This window comes from Melospiza melodia, chromosome 6, assembly GCF_035770615.1.
Source record: "Melospiza melodia melodia isolate bMelMel2 chromosome 6, bMelMel2.pri, whole genome shotgun sequence".
Lineage (NCBI taxonomy): Eukaryota > Metazoa > Chordata > Aves > Passeriformes > Passerellidae > Melospiza > Melospiza melodia.
In genome coordinates, this window is record NC_086199.1 from 16,581,409 (window position 1) to 16,604,211 (window position 22,803).

Consider the following 22,803-nt stretch of genomic DNA (forward strand, 5'->3'; position numbering starts at 1 on the left):
TATCAGCAGTTGAACAACACACTTCTGTGAACAGTGAAAATAAAGCTGTTTGGTAGTGTAAATTAATCAAGTGAGATGCCTTGAAATGTGTGATTAATGTGCACCTCAGGAGGACTCAGATAATTCTGGAAGCATACCAGGTTACTGGTATTTCTTTAAAACAGTGACCATGGACCTCATGAGCTCCATTAACAGGAGACAGAGCCTCTCTGCTATGTGATACCAGTACTTGCAGCTGGCTCTGAGCAGAGATGAACAGAGATGCTTTGTCAGCTCAAAATTTATAAGTCTGTGCTTTTGGCAGAGGGTCTCTCTCCCCTTACAGTGGCTCTGGAGCTTGAAGTAGCTGTGTTACATTGCATGATGACAGGCATGAAATTCTTAGTTAGCAGCAGATCTGTGGTGTTATTAAATTTAAAATGAAAAATATTGTAACAGGAAAAAATACAGTCTTGGTGAATGGGGAAGCCACTAAAGACTGCAAATCAAGACCTATGAGGACAATTGTACAAAACTTCATTGACTGGAAATTTAAGTGCTGTCAGAGTGTAAACATTTCTTGGGGGAAATACACACCTTTCCCTACTAATCCAGCCCCACCTTTTCTTCATATTTGCCTCTTGGGGTATTGTTCCAGTTACCAAAACTAGAATCAAGGAGAAACCACCTTGACACTTACAGAACTTTGCCTTCCTGCAAAGAAATTTCCAAACCAGAACTTCCTGCTGAAAATTCTAAACCAATCAGCTGTGTGTGATCGCTAAATTACCCTACGAACTGTGCACTCTAGTGGCAGGGGCTTTCTCACGTGTCCGTGTGAGACTAGCACGGATCCATATTCCGACTGGACATGCCGTTTTCTAACATTATAAACATGAAAAAAATCGCTTTTTCTCTCTAAAACAGAAGCCTGGTTGTGCTTCTAGCAAAGCGAGAGGCAGCTCTGGACCGACTCTGCAGGTGTCACGGTCCAGCAAGAGCCAAAAAAGAGTCCCTGGCAGCCATTTGGAGGCAAGCTTGCCCCGGCGAGTAGCTCAGGTGAGGCGGGAGAGTCCCGAGCCGCGGGGAAACTCCCCCTGGGCGATAGCGATCGGTGAGTAAGCGCTGCCGAGCGCACCTGGCCGGGCGGGCCGCGGCAGGGCCGGCTGAGCGGGGCAGGCGGGGGAGCGGCAGGGCCCGGCTGAGGAGGGCAGGACGGGAGAGCGGCCGTGCCCGGCTGAGGAGGGCAGGACGGGGGAGCGGCAGGGCCCGGCTGAGGAGGGCAGGACAGGAGGGCAGGAAGGGAGAGCGGCCGTGCCCGGCTGAGGAGGGCAGGACAGGAGGGCAGGAAGGGAGAGCGGCCGTGCCCGGCTGAGGAGGGCAGGACGGGAGAGCGGCCGTACCCGGCTGAGGAGGGCAGGACAGGAGGGCAGGACGGGAGAGCGGCCGTGCCCGGCTGAGGAGGGCAGGACGGGAGAGCGGCCGTACCCGGCTGAGGAGGGCAGGACAGGAGGGCAGGAAGGGAGAGCGGCCGTGCCCGGCTGAGGAGGGCAGGACGGGAGAGCGGCCGTGCCCGGCTGAGGAGGGCAGGACGGGGGAGCGGCAGGGCCCGGCTGAGGAGGGCAGGCGGGGGCAGGCGGCGCGCACCGACTGGCGGCTCCAGCGCGGGGAGAGCGGCGGCACCGGCTCCGGCTTCGTCCATGCAGCAGCTCCGGCGGGCGGAGGGGCCCGCAGCGCCGTCCCTGCAGGTACCGGGCCGGGCAGCGGGGCCAGGGCAGGATCCCCGTCAGGGGGCCGCGGGCAGGGCAGCGGGGAGCGGGAGCTGCCCCGGCGGAGACGGCCGAGTGTCTGTGAGTCCTATAGACTTTGGGAGATGCAGGCAGGTAGTAACTATTTTGAAGTACTGGAGAATGAAGCACTAATTATTCATTCCCAGTACTAACTGGGTAATGAAGTAGTAACTATTTTGAAGTACCGGGGAATTGAATCTTCATTCAAATTAGGCGCGAGGTTCAGTTGTACTTAGGACAGTTGCACTTCAGTTGTACTTAGAACAGTTTCGGCACGCTATTGCTGTATGAAAATGGCCTTCTAAAATTCAAATGTTCTGTGTGAATTAGCAGCTAAGTGATGTCACAGGCCAGCAATAGCTAATTAGATCATCTTCATCTGCTTCAAGTAATTAGAGATGTGGTTTAGCCACAACTCCAAACGAATTTGTGGATATAGCTAGACAGTTTCCCTGTGCGTGGGATGAAATTAGCATCAGAAAACACATATTTACCGAAGTTATGTCCTGCTGTATCCACGAGCACTGCTAAAGCAGCAGGTATAATTGTAAGCTGCTTCAAGTTGTCCTGTTGACAGTTGTTGAATCCATACCATGAAGCTGGATCCTGGGTGTTTTGGATCACCCTGGTTGTTAAGCAGCAATCAGAAATAAATACCATCATTAATTAAGCTGGTCTTGTAACTCTCCTTTGATGTGGATTTGATTTCTCTAGATAAGAACGAGAAGGTTGGTGTTGTGACTGTTCCTACAATGCACACTTCCAGTCAGCCTGCTGTAATTGTGCAGGAAAATAACTCAGGATTTCCACAGGGCCACAGCTGTCCAATGCCTTCCCATCTAAAAGCTCCTGTGAGCACCCACACCTTGGAGCTGGACCCTTGCAGTCCCAGCCCTCAGTCTCTGATCTGTGCAGGCTCAGGTTTTTCCCAGTGATATTTGCTGAATGCACTAAGGTTTGCTGCTTTTATGTGCCTTTAGTTTTCACAGTGGTGATTAGCTGGGTGTCCAGGCATTCAGAAGTGAGGTGTACCTTGATAAGTTCTTCTTGGAGAGTCAGGAATCAGGGAATAAGGACTACTTAAAAACCGTGTAAGGGAATGCATTGCCATGCCTTTTTTCCCTCCCTTCCTGTTCTTTCTAGATTGTTTCTATAGCTGTTAGACACATGTGAAGAATCAAGTTCTGATTTTGCATCCTTCTTTTCTCAAGAGAGTGCTAGATCCGTAAATCTTTGTGCTGTTCTGGGCTGGTGGTCTCTGGCTTCTTACTTATTAAACTGTTTCACCTTGCTTTCATACACAAATATTCATTAGGTGAGCTGTGATCTTACAACTCAGTGGCTAGGGCATAAATCCAGGAGTGGGGAAGTTTAATTTTTCATCCGTTTTCCTATGCTAAATATTAAAATATATATTTGCAGAATACATGTGGCTAAACAATACTTAATTTCAAGAGAATACATTTGTTACTGAAGTGTCCCTTGATTCTTGCCAATACTTGTAAAAATGACACCTACTAAAAACGTTTCACCCAGAGGGTATGTTGGACTTTACAGATGTCACATGAATTCCACTGCCCTCCCCTGCATTTAATTTGATGATGGATCCCCAGGTGATTAATTCCTCTTTCTTCTTATGATGTGGAAAGAATGAATGTGGGCGGGATTGTTCAGTCATGTGTGTGCAGGCTATTAATTTATAATGTTGGAAAAAAGGTTTAGGCACTGGTCTCTTTCTCTTTGTCCTAAACCTCAGGCTTAGTTGTTTTCCTTGTTTGTTCTGTCACTTGTTTAGTATCTGCTGGTTTGGTTTTCGCTCATCCCGCTGGTGGGTGGTTCAGTTTCTGTTGTAAGTTACTCTAAATGCACTCCCCAGGGCTGTGGCTTGGCTGTGAAATGGGCAGTCCTGCTCTGGCCCCCCATTTTCCCCACTGCATTCTGACCCCACCTTGTGCAGTCATCCACAGGGAGAGTTGAAAAACTACTTATTTTTTAAAAGAAAAAAAAAGAAAGTTGTTTATTTTGGTCGTTTGATTTTGTATCTAATCAGTGAGCTGGGCCAGCTCAGTGTGCAGCTGCATGTTTACTGGGTCCTGCAGGAGTGGCTGTTGGCAGGGCAGAGCTGAGCAGCCCCCCAGGAGCAGCCAGCCCTTTCAGCAGGGTTGGCACAGGCAGATGCAGCCCCCGTGTGTGTGGGCAGAGCCAGAGGGCCTGCCTGGCCAGCCCAGCCTCAGCTGGGAAACCACACTTTGGCTGCCTGAGGCCTGTCATGTCCCTCCTATCTGCTGTGGCTTACACCAGCAGTACACTTGCACTTTGGTGAAACATTTATTGAACTTTTTTGCTTGATTAAGGTGCTGTTTACTTCATTTAGTGAATTTTCTGTGATGCATATTCTGAAGTATTTCTCCTCTCTTTGGACTCTTGTTTAATTTTATAGAGGAATGGCTTTGTTTACTCTGAGTTGCTATCTCCCCAGATACCTTAAATCTGGTAAATATTCTCTCTAATCTAAGTAGGACAACACCCAATCTCTGTCAGCAGAGAACTTAAGATCTCATCTCTTTAAAGTGAAAGGCAGAGCAAGCTCTGACTGGAAGTGGAACAGTCTCTGTTTAAGCCATGTTGTTGTAGTTAGTAATGCTGCTCAGGCTCCATCAGGAGGATTCCTTGTGCACAGAGAAGTAGCCTGGAAGCCTTTTGCAGCCAGCATGGATCTTCACATCTAAACTGAGAAGCCTCATGTGGGAAGAGGTTCAGAACCTGGGTTTGCTTGAGTTTCTTTGTGTTCCATTATATTTTTTTAATGATCTTAATACATCAAACCATGCAGAATTAGTGAGGATACTTGTCTTAAGCTTAGTATGAGTATTTGTTTGCCTGTCGTTGCAGCTGAAGTTTGCACTAATTCAGTGCCAGAAATAAATTATGTCATCAGTCTGGTGCTTATCTTTCCTGTAAATTGTACCCTGGTGATTTGATTTTGAATCTTTGTTTTTCAGTGATCTAATAGCCAAACTTAAACTGGAGAGAACAGAGGTCCCAAATGAAGGGTGTTGATGTTTGGAGGGTCCTTGTGGCCACTGCAATGGCTTGAAGAGTGAATTCTGGACATACTCCTTTGGCAATTAAACCAGCTTTGAAAAAAAGCAGTCTAGAAGGGCCATGTCCCAATGACTTTGAAACTTCCATGGCACTCCAGTAATTTGGCACCTGTGCTTTGGAGGCTGGAGCCTGGCTGTGAGCAGGTGCAGGGTGCTGCAGCCTGGGCAGGGGTGCCTGGCTCTGGGCCCTGGAGCTCCTGCAGCCTCGTTGGCAGAGCGTGCTGGGGCTGCATGGATGCACACCTGTAGTGCCTGAAGCATGGAGAGCCTAAGGCTGCCTGCCTTTGCTGCCCAGCCCCATCATCAGAGCTGGGGGTCCCTTCTCCCTGCAGGAATGCAGCCCCTCTCTCTGTGGGCAGAGGGGCTGGAGGTGGCTTTGCCCACCCTGCTTGCTGAAGCTGGGTCAGGGGCTTCATGGGGCCAGAGATGGCCCAGCCCTTGACCAGGACAGAGAGGGCAGAGCAATGTGAGGCTGTGGCAGAATTCTCTTTGGAAAGGTCAGGCCTGCAGTGAGTGCACTGTGTTTGTACATTTCCAATAAGGAAAGCACCTGCCATGCCGACAGGAGGGTTGGTCTGGATGAGGTGTAAAAGTCACTTGAGCAGTGCCTTTGTGGTTAGTGGTGAATTGATACAAAAGCGAGTTGCATCCTGTTTCTGAGATAAATTCTGTTGTTTAGCACTCTTAAGTGACAACAAAACATTCTCAAGACCAGTTTAATTTTGCGGTAGGGAGAAATTATAAACAATTTAATTCTGTGTTGGTTTTGTTGGGTTTTCTTTCTCCATTAATTACTTTTGCAAAAGGGACGTTGTTGGCCTCTAGATTGGGAGCTTTTTCTGACTTTCCCATTCAGTTCTCCATCTTCTCAGCAGTGACCAGAGTTGCAAAAAAATTTCTTCCATGAGGTCTTAATAAAACACAGAACATCTGCCTAAATTACTCTGGCTTTCATTCTGTTCAGTAGTATAGGTACTTCCAGATGTAGTTTGACCAGGGTGTGAAATCATGGGTCCAAAATCTCTTAGGAAGAGTGTTGATTTAAACTCAATACAATTTTTTTAAAACCCATACATTTATGGTGTAGCAGTTGTTCACTGTGTGGTTAAACAGTTCTGTCCTAAGGGAAAACAGGGAATGGCAGCTTCCTGCTGCCAGCCTCTGCTCTCAGGACCTGTGTCTCCTCAGAAGGGAGCAGAGCCCCACCACCAGGTCCCAGACTTGTAGCAGCATTTGGCCAATAATGATTGGGATCTTAGATACTGCCATTAAATTGAGACAGTTTTGATTTCTGCTGTTTCTCCCCATGTCTGTGCAAAGAAAAATGCCTCTGTTACACAATGCCTGGTTACCACTCATCTGGCTGGGCAGCTGCCAGCAGCTCCAGCCAGTGCAGCTCTGAGAGGCACTGCTGGGGCTCTTATAGTGGTTCTGGGTTCCTGCTCTGGGTGGATTTCATGCAAAAAGTAACAAATAGTTGTACTTTATAAGGACAGTATCCTTCTGGACTTTTATTTCAGTGTGTGTTTAGGCAGCTTCCTGAGCTCAGTACACATGCCCTGCAGAGCCATACTCCCAGTCTGGTTTGAATTTGAATTATTTAGATCAGTTCCCATTTCCTGTTCTTGATTCATTCATTTAACCTGTTTTCATATATGAAATGTACTTGAGTCACCTTTCCTCTGTTAATCTCAGACACAGCCTTTCAGCTTTCATCTCTACAGCCCACGTGTTTGCTTCCTCTCCCCACTGTGTAACTGGTTCTACAGTGACAGTTTGGGGCAGAACTGCTGAACAGGGAACCCTCACCTATTGGAATCTCCATAATTGATGGGTTTTTTGTCTTCATCATGAAACAGGATAACAATTATGTGCAAAATAACTATTAAAAAACTGCTCCACCTAAAACAAAGCAGTGTGTACCCAAGTATTGTCCATCTTCATTCTTGTTTTAATGGTAATGAAACTATTTTTCCATGCAAAACTGCTTGGGTTTCCTTCTTTCTTTTCTTTTCTTCTCTTCTTTTTTCTTTTTTTTTTTTTCCCCAAATATACAGAAGAGCTGTTTGCATTAGCTGTCTGGATGGTGTATGTGTATCCATGTGTTTTCTGTATGGCTCTGTGGTCATGGCAGCAGCTGAGGAATCCTGAGTGCCATTCAATGCTCTTTTTCAGTGTTGCATTGAGTTGGTTTCCAAGGGCCATCTTTTCAAAACTAGACACATTTAGCCATGTTAGGGAACTCCACAGGCAGATGCTCTTGCCTAAAATACCTTCTCCTTGGCTGTCTTGTTGAAAAATGAATCCAGATGTTTCCAGTTTTGTTTGGTATCAGAGCTATAGAAGCACTGCTGACAGTTCTGTTTTCATGGCTTCTTGGCATTAATGGCAGAAAGAGAAAAAAATTGGATTAAAACCTGACACAGAATACATTAAGAAGGTCTTAAGTTTTAAGTTAGGTTATAAAGTAACAATTGGTGATTGTTGTGATTTGTTCCTAATCTGCTTAGAGCAAAGGACTTATCTTATGTTGAATTCTTTCCATGTTCTCATCAAAAGCCAAGTTCTTTTTTTACAGATATTTTAGTCTCTTCAGCTTTCTTTTCTGGTGTCCTGACTTCAACTCTTGCTTTGCCGTTTTCCGTCTGAATCCAGAAAGGTCTGCAGTCCAACATAATGGATTTATTTTTTTGTTTACTGCCCCAGTACATACAATATTGTACATTCTTGTCCAAGTCAGTGAATTTATCTTTTGTTCACAGGAACAGTGTTGTCAGATCAGTAATCGGATGAATTGGTTGCTCGCCTATTGCAACATTAGGAAGAAACATTATATCAACTTTTACAGCCCAGAGCAGAGGGGATTCAGCATATTAAAATCCAAAGTTTTAAGCTTTGTCATGGGATAGATTTATAATGTTTCCTTCTTAATTCAAATATAAATCTCACACTAGAAAAACTGGTTCAGATTTACGGAATTTTTTCTTTTGGCACTTGTAAATGATATTATTAATGTTTTGCATCCTGGGGTAGGATTGGGTTAGGTCTGCATTTGAGGGCTGCAGGTGCAAGGCTGTAGTGCTGAACCAGAGGCAGGGTGTCCCTGGGGCCCCTGTCAGAAGGACAGCTTTGGATCCTGTACTCGTGCCAGGGTTTGTTCCCCTTCTCCAAGGGGTGCCTGAAAAGCAGAAGCAGTTGTTCCTGTAGCACAATAGCTCAAGCACACACACCTGCTCAGCTTTATTTTTCTTAGGGGAAGTAGGCAGGAGCAGTTAGTTCTGCTGTGTGATGTGCTCTGGTGCTCTGTGCCTGGGCTGTGTGTGCAGATGTGCTGAAAGCCTCTTGGCCTCCTCCAGGCTGGAGCCCTGGGAAGAAGCAGCTGCTGAGCTGAACGAGACCACAGCTAGATTGCACAAGTGATCTTTAGGGTTCAGCTCAGGGCCTGCACGAAGAGAGACATACATTAGATCATCTTTGTCTGGGCAGAGAGGCTGGAAAGAGAAGGCAAAGCTGGAGTGGGACACGGTATGTTCCCTCAAAAGTGCGTGTGGGAAGATGCGGCTGCTCCAGGAGAAGTTTCTGCCCTGGCACAGTTAGAGCTGGACCTCGTTGGCAGGAGAAGATGCAGAGCAGCTCATGGGCTCACAGTGAGCTCTGCTTTTACTGCTATTGACAACTCCTAAGCTAAGAACTGATATCTGAGGTGGTTTCCTTTCCCTCGAAAGTTGTCACATCCTGGGTGATAGCAGTGACATATTAAGCACTCCTGCTGATTACAAGAGCTTTAAACTTTGCCTGCAGCTGTTACTTGTAGGAGAGCCCAGCAAACAATATCTTACCTGAAAGCTATGGCAGTCACCAAAGGGAGCGTGGAGATGCTGTCTGCAGGCTCCCACCTTCCTCATCTTTTTCACTTGCTCAAAATACAGTCAGAAGGATGCAGAGCCGATAGCAGACTGGTAGTTTGGAATGTCAATACAGTGCTGTAAGAGTGAGAGCAAGCTTGTCTTTACAAGTGTTAGTCTAAGGTGAGAAAATATTTCATTTAGTATCTTGTGATATTTTGAGGCTGAGGTGGATAGTTCCTGGAGATAGTTACAATATTAGTAGTGAAGGAAATTAGTTATTGCAATATTTTCTGAAATAAAAACATGTCTTTCTGCTAAAGTTGCTGTGTGTAGCGCAGTCATAACTTGTTGAAATCCACTGGTGTCAGAAGCTGAGGAGAGTGGGACATGGGCTCATAATGGGCCTTCTGGTCTTCAGAAGCAAAATTCTGCTTTAGCATACTGTAGTGAATGAGAGGAGGTTGCAGCACAGGACTGACAGCTCATACCCATTATCTGTTCCATTCAGTTTCCTGTTTTTGTGATCAGTGAGAGGAACGTGTAAAGTTTCCCCTGATGTGCTGCTGTGTCATCATTTACCAGTGTGGGAAGATGCTTCCTCAGCCTGGGCAGTTGGTGGTTTGTTTGCATCACGGAGTGTGACTTTACCATCTATTTCTGTTACCTGATTCCACTGCATAACTGCTCAAACAGCACTGGGAGCCTCTTTGCCCAAGGCAGGCTGTGCAATGGTCTGTCATAAAATCTCCATCAGCTACACTAGGTTAATGATGCATGGTCTTCTCTTGAGTTTTAAATATTCAATTACACTCTTTTTTTCATTTGCTGGACTGGGAGAGTTTTGCATCTGTTGAACTGTTTGTAAGATATCTCTCACAAGAATGTCTTTCTGGTTGTGTCCTTCAAAAGCCTCATAACTTCTCTTTTTCTCTTGTGTTATTTCAGCATCTTCTTTGTGATCCACTGCTTTCAGGATGAAATCCCTTTTTTTTTTTCCAGTCACAAAAAAAGAGAAAGCTTCATATTATCCTTATTTCCTTGGAAGGCAGAAGAAGTGGAATAATCTCTGTGTGCAAATTTCCAGAGCTTTCATGCTCTTGCAAGAGTTGTGGCTACAAGCAGAGGAGCGGGGTGTAGGCATGCACACACCCACCCACTGGTTACTGCAAATATCACTGCTGTGGGCTTCTTCCAGAAATAGGTACAGAAAGGAGCTTCTTATCATGCACCTGGTAGGTGTGTGTTGGCATGACAATTTTTGTTTCCTCTTTTTGTAATTCCTGCAGACATCCTGCTACTCTTCAAGTTTATAATGAATAGGACTGAAAGCTGTGTCCTCTTTTCACATGCTCAGGCCCACTTGAAATACATGTCTCTCCTGTGTGGGCAGTACAAGTCAGACCCGCATACAGTCCCCATAAAACTAGTATTTTTAATTTTTTTTTAACTGTGGGCTTTATATTTTTGGTAAGTGTGTGTGGGTACATGTGCTGTCCTTGCTGCTGTAGTAGCAAAGTACCTGGAGGCAAATGTCTCAAAACTGTTGAGGCTGTTTTACTAGGACTGGCTGGTTTTGAGATGTGGTGGCCATCAGCCACCCCTCTTGAGCTGAAGAGCTGTGCTGAGAGGGGTGCACAGCTCCCAGACACTCTCCCCCAGAAGCAAAACCACAAAACAGCTGGCTGGGGAAGTTAAGCCTGGAGCAGCATCTGCACCATCAAAAGATAATCCATCTGACCTACATCAGAAGCAGCTTTTGCTGTGCTGTGCTTCTGTAAAACATCTGGAGAGCTGAGCTGGTGCTGTTGTGCTCTCTGAAGGATTTATATGCCTGGGACTGACTGCATCTTGTGGATCCAAAAGGCACAAAGTCATAGAGCAGCATAAACAGGTAGCAGAGGAGGTATCAGAAACGAGGTGTTTGGCTGAAGTGTGAACTAGCAAGCTTGAGCTCACTTTCTCCAGAGGGCAGATCCTCATGTGTTGCAGAGGGTCCTGGCTCCTCTGGGGCTTCTGGAGCTGTAGACACTTAGGTCATTCAAAGATCTGTCCCAAATGCTTTATAACAACTGATAATCCCTTTTTTCTGGGTATTTTGTTTTACACATCCTGCTGTGTGAGAACTTACTGCTACTAGAACTTTGCTGTGGTATGTTTCTCAAATGCAGATCTGAGAATGCATTATTATCATTTATGACTGGCAATAAATCTCAAAATGTTTGAAACCACTACCTTAGCCAGCTTTCCCTGTTTGAGAACAGCTATTTCACCTTTGTTTCTATTGTGTAGTTCTAAATGTGTTACCTGTTCAACTCCTAGGGAGCAGAGCTGTGATTAAATGCAGTAAAATTCATTGGCAACCTGCAGTCTTGTTGCAAAACACCCTTTTCTCATAAGGCAGTAAAGACCTGACATTTCTTTTCAGACTGCTTTCAGCTTTTAATATTGCTATCATCCGTTTTCTATCATGTTCTTTTTATTTAATGAGTTGTTGGAGAAGAAAGTAAATATTTTCAAACATCTCTGTCTTGTAATTGTTCTGGAGGCATTTGGAGCTAAAGTCTTTGATACTCCGTTTATCTGATTTTAGCTCAGTCAAAATTTCTATCAGAGGAATCTGGAAATCATTAAGATAATTTATGTTTTCCATCTAAACCCATTAAAATAATAGTTATTATAATTCTCTAGGCTCAGTGTATGTGTGTGGTTGGGTTTTAAACTGCTGTTTCCAGGATGTTCTAATAAGGTTGGCTCTCTTTTTGCCTTAGTGTGGAAGTACTCTTGCTGAATTTCATTTGCTTATCTGACTTTGGCTTGATACTGGGAAGAGAGAAGTGAAATGGCTTACTGAATTTGGTGAAAAACACCAAGAAAGAGAAAATTTGACACATGAGTGACAAGATGTGGGTTCAGTTCCCTCTTCTGCAAAGTGATTTCTCTCTATTTGTCTGAAAATGAGGGTGAATTCTCTTTCCCCCCCATGCTTTTGTCAGTCTAGAATCTCAAAAATTGAGGATGCCCTTGTTATGTGCATATTGCCCAACAAAAACTGACCCCAAAAAGTAGAGAGAGTGTCAAGGAGTCTTCTTGTTAAAATGGATGACATTGCTGGGAAGTCAGTACTTCTTTGGGATTTGGTGGTGCACCTAACAAATGTCTCTACACTTCTGGTTTATTTCATAAATATATTCTCAGATAAATTCATGTTAGTACAACCTTTTAACAACTGTTAAATTATATACTGAGGATTTTTGGGTAGCAAACACCAGCAAAAAGGATCTGGCATGTGGGATAAGTTTAACCTTTGATAGCAATGTCAACTTCTGTCAAGATCATGAAATACTTGCTTAGTCTTCTACAATGTTTTTGTTTATTTTCAGTTAATAAAATATACAACAGAACCTGCTAAATTTCTTTCTCTCCCACATGGTTAAGGGAAGACTTGCATGCAGTGAAAGTTGTATAAATAACTGTAGGCAGCTTGGAAAATACAGATACAAGAAAATTATATTGTGGGAGCCAAGCCATCTAATTTACTGCCAGGATTGCTCAAACAAAAAAACCAACAATATTTATCATGGTAGTTTAATTAAGTGAATTAAAACTTTTTAAAGTAATTGAGACTATCCATGTTATTGATTGCATAAAGTGCTCTAAGCAGAACGAGGGAGCACTGTGTCTAAACAGCCTGTCCCTCAGCAAATACAGTCTTTTTTTTGTAATGTGGCTGTGGTGCAAGGCTAGGGGCCCAAGTGCAAGTTTGTCACTGAAACATTACATTTGTAAGTTTAAGGAAGCATAAACAGTGTTCTAGTCTCTTAGTCATGGAACTTTCTTTTCAAACTCCTATAATTAAGCTAAAACTGAAATGGAGGCTCTAACAATGTGTGTCTATATACTTTGCCATTCACTGTTGATATTGCCTTGCCTATTGCTAAAGAGCAATCTGTAATCCTAACTCTTCTTTACAGTAGGCACTAATGAATTGCTTTATATTTGTCTTTAGATAGAAGAAAAATGTATGAACATTTGCATATTGATAAATGGGGAAATGGTTAAAGACTATCACAGCTGACTTGGTCTTTTTGGTCTTTTTTAATGATAGGAGACAGGAGGTGGAGAAGTGCATTATGACTGTTAAATCCTCAATACCCATAGGAAGCCCTTACTTTCTAGGTAAGGCACTCAGCCCTGTCACATCTGCTTGTGACAGATGATTTCCATTTGTTTCCTTGCTCACATTAGTTGTTCCAGCTAAACAATTCACTGAATTTTCTCTGATGCAGAAAAATGAATTTTTCTACTTTATGTAGCTAGGAAGTAGGGCAGTACTAACATTTTGGTTTCTTCACCAGCAGTAGCGAATAAATTCTATCTGGACATTTTGAGATAAAAGTCTGTTTTGCCTGTGCAAACTGCCACTGAGGCTTAGATACCATTGTTGCAAAGCTTAGAACAAACAGAGCAGCTGTTTCAGTCCAGTTTAAACATGGTGAACAAGAGTGAAGCATATTAACTCCAGCTGTATACTGATAACAGCTGGGAAGGAAAATCACTGCAAGGGAACCCAGAGTAAATTAGCAGCCTTGGCTATCATGAGTATGACTCCAAGGGAGGAGCAGCAGTGAAAGTCTGATCATTTGAACCGTGGAGAATTTAATGAGAAATTCTCATGCCTCTTTTCATGCTTCTGTAAAGATGCAGAGCAGGTTCTGGAGCTGGTGGCATTGCCTCTGAAGGTTTTTGATGCAGATCTCTTCCTGTACTCACACTCATGGGCAATTTTAAGATGAAGGCAAGTACTGAGAGAGGGATTCTGTGCAAAGTAATGGTCTTCGAGTTAGAGGAAGTGTCCATAGCTTACTATCTCCACTTGACATCTACAGAATTTGAGGAGCTTTTAATGCAAGAAAAATTTGGGGGATATTACATTTATTTCCATAGACTTTGTGTGATTCTCTAGCTGTCTTTGACTATACAAAGACTATTATGGCACTGTTCAAGCTGCAGTGGAATCGTTTCTGTGTTGGTGCACAGATGCTTTTGAAATTTCTTGCAATTTAAAGAACTGAGCAAACATGTCCATTTTTCATTTTTTGGTAAAACTGCATATTTTCTCCATGCTTTCCCCCTCTATCTTACTTATCTTCCTCTTCTCTTCAACCTATGTTCATGTTCTGTTTGGTGTCTTCTAATCTTCATTGAGTTAGAATTGTGTCTTGAGTGTGCTCTCCTAAGAACCTTGTGTACTTTAGGTGGATGTGAAAGGACTTTAGACAGCTAAAGTTTTGGACAGGAGGCAGTACAGCTGTCTGTGTCTCTCTGAAAAGAGAGCATAAGGATATGAATAAAGACATTTAAATGAGGCCAGTTAGTATTGTCATAAAGTTCTTATAATGTTAACCAGCTGTTAGAGACTTGTTCTCATTCTTTTGTAGATTACATGCCTCTTATTTTGCTGAAAGTCAGCGTGCTTTATTTCTGTGTGCACACCAAACAATTATATAATAAACCAGGTCTTTGGTTTCATGTGTATACAATTATGAGAAAGCAGTAGCTTCTCAAAGAAGGCAGTTTTGGCATCCTTCATAAAGCCTGTTTTCAAGTTAAAAGTATGGAGTATGTCGAGTGAAAAATGTAAACATGTATGGATGTATGTGAAAATAGTAGGGGAGTGAAAGAGGATAGGAGAAACATGAACAAGGGAAACAGAATTAAAAACACATCTTGCAAATGGCTTGACAATACCATGTCAAAACAGTTGTGAAGCTGAGTAAACTCCAAAGCCCAGTGGCACACACAAATATGAGGAGAATTTTAGTGCTTGCAAGACAGGGACCGGTCTGGGTGGGTCACTGAAAGTATTTGAATGCCATATGTTAAAACTACCTCTTTCCTTGTGCTTTTATATTAAAGTGATTTTTCTCAGTGAGAGAAATCTGATGGTTCTGATCCTTTCATGACTGAAGTAACTTTCTGATTGATCCTGGGACTGTGTATAAAAAGCAACTGCTTATTAAATAGCTGATAATACTGCATTCTGACTTTACTTACTCCCATCTACTATGCTTTGTTTTCTTGTGTTTTTCAGGTCTGATAGCTGCACTGGATCGCTGATTGAGGTCCCCTCTAAATTATAACACTAAAAACAATGGCAACAGAATGTATAAAAACCTGCTGTAAATTGTGTTTCTGCGTGGATGAGGAAAAAAATGATTGTGAGTTCTGACATAATGAGGGTTTAATAAATGTTTTGCTGCATTAGTGACGAGATGTCCTATTAATAGAATTACTCTGTTACCCCTGATAAATTTGATTTCTCTTACAACATTCAGAATTCTTTCCATACCTCCACTTGGAGATTGAAACCATGCTTTTTAATATTATGAATTGGAACTGAGAAATAACAGTTGTCTCAAGTCTGCTCTTTGCAGTCTAGAATACTGTCCCAAAAAGCCAGCTTTGTTACCCAAGGTTGTGTAAAGTCTTATATATTTCAATTTCAATATTTCAATTTGAATGCTTTTTGGTTTTTTTTTAACTCTGGGTATTTTTAACTCTCTTAGGGTTTTGTTTGGTGTCTTATTTGTTTGAAGAACTCATCTATGCTACAAGTGTAGCTCTTGTGCAAATTCACTTAAGAAAGTAGCTATAAGTACAGAAGCTTGGGCAACAAAGAGTTTGGATCAGTACAGGTGTAAGGAGGATGAATATCTTTTCCTGATGCTAGTCCTGAATGCTGTAAAACTGAATACTAGCAGCTGTTAAGTAAAGTATCAAGCAGAGATACTATTAAATAGAAGAGATCTGTTCACAGTATTGTTCAAAAATTAATGCACATGTGCACTGTCTGTCTTGCTTTTATTTTTAGCAGTTTCCATGGTGCAGGAATCTGAAGCAGTAGCTGCAAGCAAGCCAACTATTGTAGAGCAGCCTCCATTGTCTTCTGTGTCAGTGAAGCGTCAAGTTGGCTGTTCTGAGGATTATTTGCTTTCTAAGCTGCCCCTGGATGGCCAGGAGGTACCATTTGTGGTCCCTCCATTCAGAATGGCTTATGTACAGCCAAAGAACCTTCCTGGTATCTCACATGCTGGAGGGATTAAAGGTAAAATACAGACGGTATTGCTGAAATTGTTGTTTAGCTTCTGCTGCACCTTCAATGTTGTTAAGTATTCCTACTGAAAACATGTTTGCAGAACTTTGCTAGAAGCCTGGTCTTGTTTCAAAGAATCATAGATTATGCTGAATTGGAAGGGTCACACAAGGATCATCAAATCCAGCTCCTGGTCCTGCACAGGACACCCCATGAGTCACTCCAGGTGCCTGAGAGCATTGTCCAAACACTTGAGCTCTGCCAGGCTGGTGCTGTGAGGTCCCAGGAGAATAGGGAGCTTGTTTCTTTTCTCTCTGGAAATCCAGAGAGGTTTTGGGAAGAGTGTCATCCAACTGTGAATCTCTCTGATGTTGTGTGAATAAAACTGAATGGGATGATTGCACACCAGTGCTCATATTCAAAAGTAATGGAAGATGCTTAAAGGAAATGGACTCTTTAGAAAGAATTTATTGAGTTTAGTGGAGCCAAAACAGGAAAGACCTAACATATCCCCAGTATCCATATCTCTCAAGTAAAAGGAGGAGGGTGTTCTGGCTTTCATGGTTAATATTCTGGTATGTTTTAACATACTAACACATCTTCCTTTTCAAATTTTGCCAATAGATGGCAGGTGCTACTATCTGGCACAATTTTTTGTCCCTATTATTTCCTGCTCCTTTTGCTGTTTTTTGAGAGGCCAGGGGGTACAGATCCCCTCTTATGAGGTTTCATATGATACTATTTCTTTTCTGCTTCACAACAGTCTTGTACTTCATCCGCTGTTACTCACATACTCAAACTGCCAAAATGAGGTACATGCAGCTTAGACACAGTGGCATTTAAAAAGAATAGGATTCTATCTCACTAATGTGAGTTACAGAGCATATGCTACTGTTAGGCTTTTAGTCCTGCCAGGAGATGCAGAGAATTAGGTAAGGGAAAACTTTGGCACAGAGACATACCTGAACAGTTGTTTTCTCTAGGACTGCTTTGCCTCAAGGACATGATAAGCTGGTGGTATGTTCTTAGCCTCATGTGACTTTATTTCCTTTCTGAAGGTGAAAAGCCTAATAACTGAAAAAAGGCAATCATATGTTGCATAACAACTAATTCAGTACTACCTAACTTTTTTTTGTGTTTGTGGGCTTTTATTCCCACCCTTCCCTCTTCTTCTCCCTAGGTCCCTGCTGTTGCTTCTTTCCTGCTCCTGCAGGGCTGTTACCAAACTTCTTGCCCACCCACTGCTGCAATGTACCACTGGCACCATGGCCAAGCTAAGTCAGTGCAGACTGACCATTCTGTGCCCCATCTTCTCGTGGGCTTCATTTGGCATGCCAGCAGCCATTAACAGGCAGCTGAAGGGTTGGAGGTAGAACATGTGAGGCCCCCTCATCTCTGAGCCTGATCTCCCCAGTTGCCTGCTGTTTCAGTAGCTACTTGTTGTAAGTTTGTGGTTGGATATGCTATGGAAAAGCAGGACATGCTCCTGATTATCCCCTTTGCTACTGGCTCTGCCTTGCTTAGTCTAATCTCATCTTCAAGATACAGTACAGAGAGGTTCATCAAGGACTTTGAGGCATGGATGTTCTCCAGAGAGAAGGAAGATGTATCTAACAGCCTTTAGTTGAATGTTTTCCTTGTTCATACTGTTCTTACACAATCTTAACAGTCAGTGACTTGTCTACATTGAGAATTCTGCTTCCTGATAATTTCTGAGGGACCTTATGTACAGAGTGGTCCTTTAGGCTGCAAGCTGTTAGATCTTCTGGCAGGATGACCTGACTCTTGAGCAAATATTTTAAATTTTTGAACAAATAATTGAAAAGTGACTCTTATGTCAAGTAGGCAACTTTCATTTCTCTTTCCAAATATAAATACTAATTTTTTAAGTATGCAGCTTTAAGCTGCATGAAGTTGTGCTTAAAAATGCAGTGTTTACTTTTTAGGGAGATTTACTAAATAGAGTGAAGTGTGCTGTTGTTCTTTTTTCACATTAGCCAAAGCACCAGCATACTCAAAAAATGTATTTAGGGTACTATTTTCTTAGACTGTTCTTAAATATCTATAGAAGTCCAAGTGCTGTTCTCAGTTCCTCACCATTTTCTGTGCATGTCTGGCCATTTTCCTTTAGTGAAACAGGACATGCTCAGTGTTAGCTCTTGGCAACCCTTCTGAAAGCAATTAAGTTCTGGCAGCCTTTCTCTTCAGTGCTCACTGCAGTGAGTCTCATGCTCTCACAGAAGTAAGCTCTCAGGAAGAAGTGCTCCTGGTCTGGAACATTGGATTTTCCATCATCTGCTGTGTAGCAATTCTTTGTGGCCTCACTTTTAGTGTTCATCCTGATTTACATCATGCTCAAGCCCATTTTGCTTGAGTTCTTGCTTTATCACTGCCCCTGTTCCATCTCAGTGTTTAAGTTTTTTACTTTACTAACACATGCAGGAGGGGACTCTTGAGCAGTGGTAGCTTGCCTCTTATGGTGCAACATACCTGCAGAACTGAAGGTACTTTATTGCAGGGTAAAGCATTTTTTAAGAGACAGGTTGAAGTCCAGGGAGGGGAAGTGAAGGAAGCAAATATCAGAGTTTGGCAGAATCCAGGTCATGCCATTCTCTAAAGTGCTGTTACATATGGCTTCTTTTAGTCCAGACAGTAAAGAAAACTACAGCAGTGTTCCTCACTGTTTTGCTGACCAAGGCATACATGTTTTTTCTGAAATTATTCTGAGCTGAGTAAAGGGGTGGGATTCAAGCAGTCTCAGATATGTCTACTTATGCCTCAGCCCACAATTCAAGTAATTTTGGGCTAGTGATTTTATCATGGACGGACTTGCCATGGAAAGTAGATAAGGAAACTGCAGTCACAAGCTGCATTATCTTTCTGTACAAGATCTTCCTGAAGATCTAGGGGTCCAGTTAGTTCAGTAAGAACATGCTGGGGGTAGCTAACTAAATAATTTGGAGGTTTTCAGTACACAGAGTGCTACTTTTGCGGTTAACTTCTGTCTTGTTGTCTGTCTTTGAAACCTTCTGTATTTAACTTACTTAGGCATTTACTGCAAAACCCCAAGAGAGAGTATGCATAGTTTTTTATGGCCAATTTAGTTCCAGTGTTTGCTCACACACTGTAGAAACCTGACATAATGCGAATGTGTGTTTTCTTTTTTTTTTTTTCCCCTTTACCCAGAATAGATAATACTGAAATATTTTGTCCTTTGCCCTGAAGGCACTCTGCCTGCCTTGTGAAGCCAGGCAGCATGTGTTGTGTCTGGAACTCTTGCATTTGCTGTTTGTTGTGCCTCACAGAGTCAGCCAGAGCCTCGTTTGGCGAGCGGAAGGCAGAGCTGCACGGCGCGTTCCAGTGGCCCAGCTGTGACGTCTACAACCCCTTCTATCTGGAGCATCGCGTCTCGCCTGATCTCATCAGGCGCTGCCCGGCAAAGGCAGATAGCAGGAAATTGTATGGATCAGGTGAGAAGGACCACACCCGTGCTTCTCTGCCTTCCTCCCCTTTTCAGGGTTTATAGGTAAGAGGAATAAAAGCCATTAGTCTACAGAAGACTTGTTTGGTTATCGCGGTTCTCGAGCTGGTCGGTGTCCTACAGACACTCCTTGGTTGGTGAATCAATCCTCAGAGCCAGCTCTGCTTAATTTTCAGCTGCACTGTTACTTTTTGTCTTTTAGGGGCTTAACAAGGCTTGTATGCATCACACAAAGGTAGAGAAATTGGCAAAGTGAGATATTGCCAATTAGTTGCCTCTGATCCAGACCAGGATGCAGTACTGGAGATTTCAGCTGCCAGTAAGAGGAGTGGGGGAGATGGAAAAAGGAAGCCAGGCAGTATGTTGGGTAGGAGGAGTGCCTGAGGAGTACCTATATGGGAAGAGGAGCAAGCACCAAAAAACATTCAGGAGCAGATGATAAGAACAGGTGCAAAATGGGGCATGATGCTGTATGCCAACTTTTTTAGCCATTAGCTTTTGAAGCTACAGCAATGTCCCCACTTCTGAGTGTGCAAGAATGAGGGAGGGCTGCGAGACAGTAAAAGTTTAGATAGAAAGTGTTTGGCTACCTAGGTAAAAATTGTCTTCTGTGCTGTTCATTGGTGTATGTGTCCTGTAGTGAATACTGTTCAGACTGGAGTAAATGACTAGCTTGTGATTGCTAAGGCAAATGCATTCAGAAAACTCCAACACTCCAGGAAAGGTCTATGCTCTCCATGAAATTGGAAACTGGCAACAGCTCACATTTTTAAAGATGTTTTATTTAGGATGGTACAGCATTCTTATTTTCAGCTGGGGGAAAATGTCTCAGTCTGTGTTCTGTTTTAAAAGAATTCTGAATCACCATAGAGACTACATGAAAAGACTATTCCATACATTTTTTAAGAGAACAGAACACATGTAGAATTTTAGCAGCCTTTAACACATATGGTTTTACCAGGCTTTGTAAGCACCTGTAGTGGGAGCCAAATGGGTTTTATTAAACTGTCTTGAGCATCTTCCCTTCAGTCCATCATCTCTTTTTCCATTTTTCCTCAAGCAAAGAGAACACTTTACTAATTTTGTCTTAGTAAGTTGAAACACAAGAAAGGTTTTTCTATTGTGTCTAGATTACAGTTCTAAAATTTTTCCTTCAGAGTTTTTTGACAGCTGTTTCAGAACTTAGAACTTTATCCATCTATAAACTATTAAAACAAAACTCTAAACCTAGTTTGTCGCAGCGAGTACGGTGATATTTTTCATGTGTGTTGGTTTAGAACTACAGAATGTATTTATTTGGAAGGTACAAAATTAAATTCTTGAATTGTAATGTGAAGCTCCTTCTCCTCATCTCAAAAAAAGCCTCCACACAAACAAACTGAAAAGTAAACTCATTAATGATTTTCTGAAATTCTACTTATTATTGGTAAACAACATATTTTTATGATTAAAATATTTCTGCATTTTTATATTTTACAGGCAGCTTTCTGTATAAAAATCGACGTTTTTTAATTAAAAATTTAATTTTGTGGAAAAGACAGCATCTCTTCACCCCTGCCCCATCCCCATGTTCCTGAAAAACATTACCAGATAACAGCAGATCACACTGCCTTTAAACCATTTTAGTCATTTGTAATCTGTAGGATTGAACAGATAATTTCCAGCGATTAGTGAAAGTTATTCTTAGTTAATTTTTTTCCCTAGCAGTGGTGCTGATGTGATTTTTATTGGTTTTTTTGTCTTATTAGTTAGTGATTTAAGAGCCAGTGCTTTGGCTGGGCCCCTGGATGTGAGCCGTTCGATGTTTGATCTGAGGAGCCCCCCTCACCGGTTCATCAAGGTGAGTTCCCCTTGCAGCCAGGGTTGCACTGAGAACTCAGATTACTCAGTCTGTCTGTCCCTGCTGCATTGTTTCCAGAGTAAACACTGGAGGGCATTGCACTGTACTCTGGGAGGACTGGAGGCGAAATTTCAACATCTTTACCAATGTCAAGAGGCTTTTTCCTGGTGTCTCCTGTGACATTTGCTGTTCTGGCCCAGGGGGGCTGTTGAGAAACCCAAGTAGGCAGTTAGGCAGGACAGGACAGACAGCATGTCATGGTTCATCATCTTGTGGTTTTTCCCATCAGTTGAACAGTGCAACAGTGGAAGTTTCCTTTGACACAAAACACTGTGTTTATTTCTTTCATAATAATCATGTCTTACATAGCAATGGAGTTGTGTATATATTCATGAGCAAAAAAAATGTCTGCTGGTCCAGTGGGTCCTCTATTAGCTCGTTGCTGCAAAATAGTAATTGCATGCTGCTGGATCAAGAAACTAGTAAGGAATCAGGCAATTATTTGAAATGGAGTATTTAGTTTTCATCATTTCTTGTTTGATGGTATAATCTCTGGGTTTTGCACCTGTTGCTCTGAATTGATTCCTTTTTTCCTGTCCCCAGAGATATGATTCAGTCTCCAGTGTACCCAGCAGTTCTTCTTCCAGGAAGGATTCACAAGGCAGCAACAGGAGTCTGGGTAATGTTTTGTTTGTTTACCTTGTAATGAAATATTTCCCTTTGCACATGACACATTAAGCTGTTTCTACTCTGCTGTTGATATTTTTGTTTGGTTTGGGGTTTTTTTGAGATGAATCTGACTAGGAGATCAGCTGGGGATGACCTGGCAATTTGAAATTAAGAGTTTTGGACTTGCACTGTCTTGTTGTTTGGAGATTGAGCAGATGAGACTTTGAAAAGTTCTCATGCTTTTGAGAAATTCATTCTTGGATTTACTACCCAAGTGAGCTATGAAATCACAGACACCTTGTTAGGATGGAATGCAGCACCAGGTCTCAGGTGTAGTCCTTTGTCATGTATCAGTATTTTTCTGTGTGAGGTGCCTGAAATCTAATATCCATATTATACTGGTAATTAGACAAGAATGTTGCATGCAAACCCATTATCCTTATTTATGAAAGAATGCTTAAGAAGTGGAGATACAGCAAAATAAACCCTCAAAAATTAATCAAGTCCCCACAAAAGTCACCCTGCTATAAGTCAAAGTTTGACCCAGTCTCCTTCTAAAAGAAGACTGAGGGAATGACCTGGTTCCAGTCATGACAGAGAAATGCTGGATATCAAATGGCTCTTCTGACTTGGAGACAGCATAATAGTAAAATGTTTACTAGACTGGAATTGAAATTTGAGAAAGAGACCAATTTATAAACTTAACAGTGAAAGAGATTAAGGGAAGTGATAGGATATAAATGTGTTCTGAGTGTCTCAAGAACATGTTTTTTAACCTTTCTTAAAGTTGTTTGAGTATAACACAAGTTATTAAATTCAGTAGAGATAACCCAGGCACATAGTGTGATTCTTGGTATGCTCTCCTGTGCAAGGCCAAGAAGTTGGACTTCTGTGATCCTTAAAGATCCCTTCCAACTCAGGATATTCTATGATTACATTATTCTGTTCCATGAAATGTGAAGGCCTTTAGCCATGCAGAAGGTCAGGTTACTGGACTTG

The 22,803-nt window shown here is 42.5% G+C and overlaps 1 protein-coding gene across 6 annotated transcripts in view; it reads left to right on the forward strand.

Moving 5' to 3' along the window:
* The first annotated feature begins 801 nt into the window (after window positions 1-801).
* The window catches only part of TC2N (tandem C2 domains, nuclear), a 30,254-nt gene continuing 8,252 nt past the window's right edge, over window positions 802-22,803 (forward strand). Inside the window, exons 1-7 of one of the 6 annotated variants that reach the window (XM_063160096.1) lie at window positions 802-1,038; window positions 12,827-12,897; window positions 14,813-14,939; window positions 15,593-15,826; window positions 19,120-19,284; window positions 21,044-21,135; window positions 21,739-21,814. In XM_063160096.1, coding sequence (XP_063016166.1) covers window positions 14,873-14,939; window positions 15,593-15,826; window positions 19,120-19,284; window positions 21,044-21,135; window positions 21,739-21,814 — 634 coding nt within the window. In that variant the 5' untranslated portion in view covers window positions 802-1,038; window positions 12,827-12,897; window positions 14,813-14,872. Of the gene's footprint in view, window positions 1,094-9,698; window positions 9,954-12,826; window positions 12,898-14,812; window positions 14,940-15,592; window positions 15,827-19,119; window positions 19,285-21,043; window positions 21,136-21,738; window positions 21,815-22,803 lie in introns of those variants that run through there. The other 5 variants (XM_063160102.1, XM_063160097.1, XM_063160100.1 and 2 more) reach the window with 5 other exon arrangements.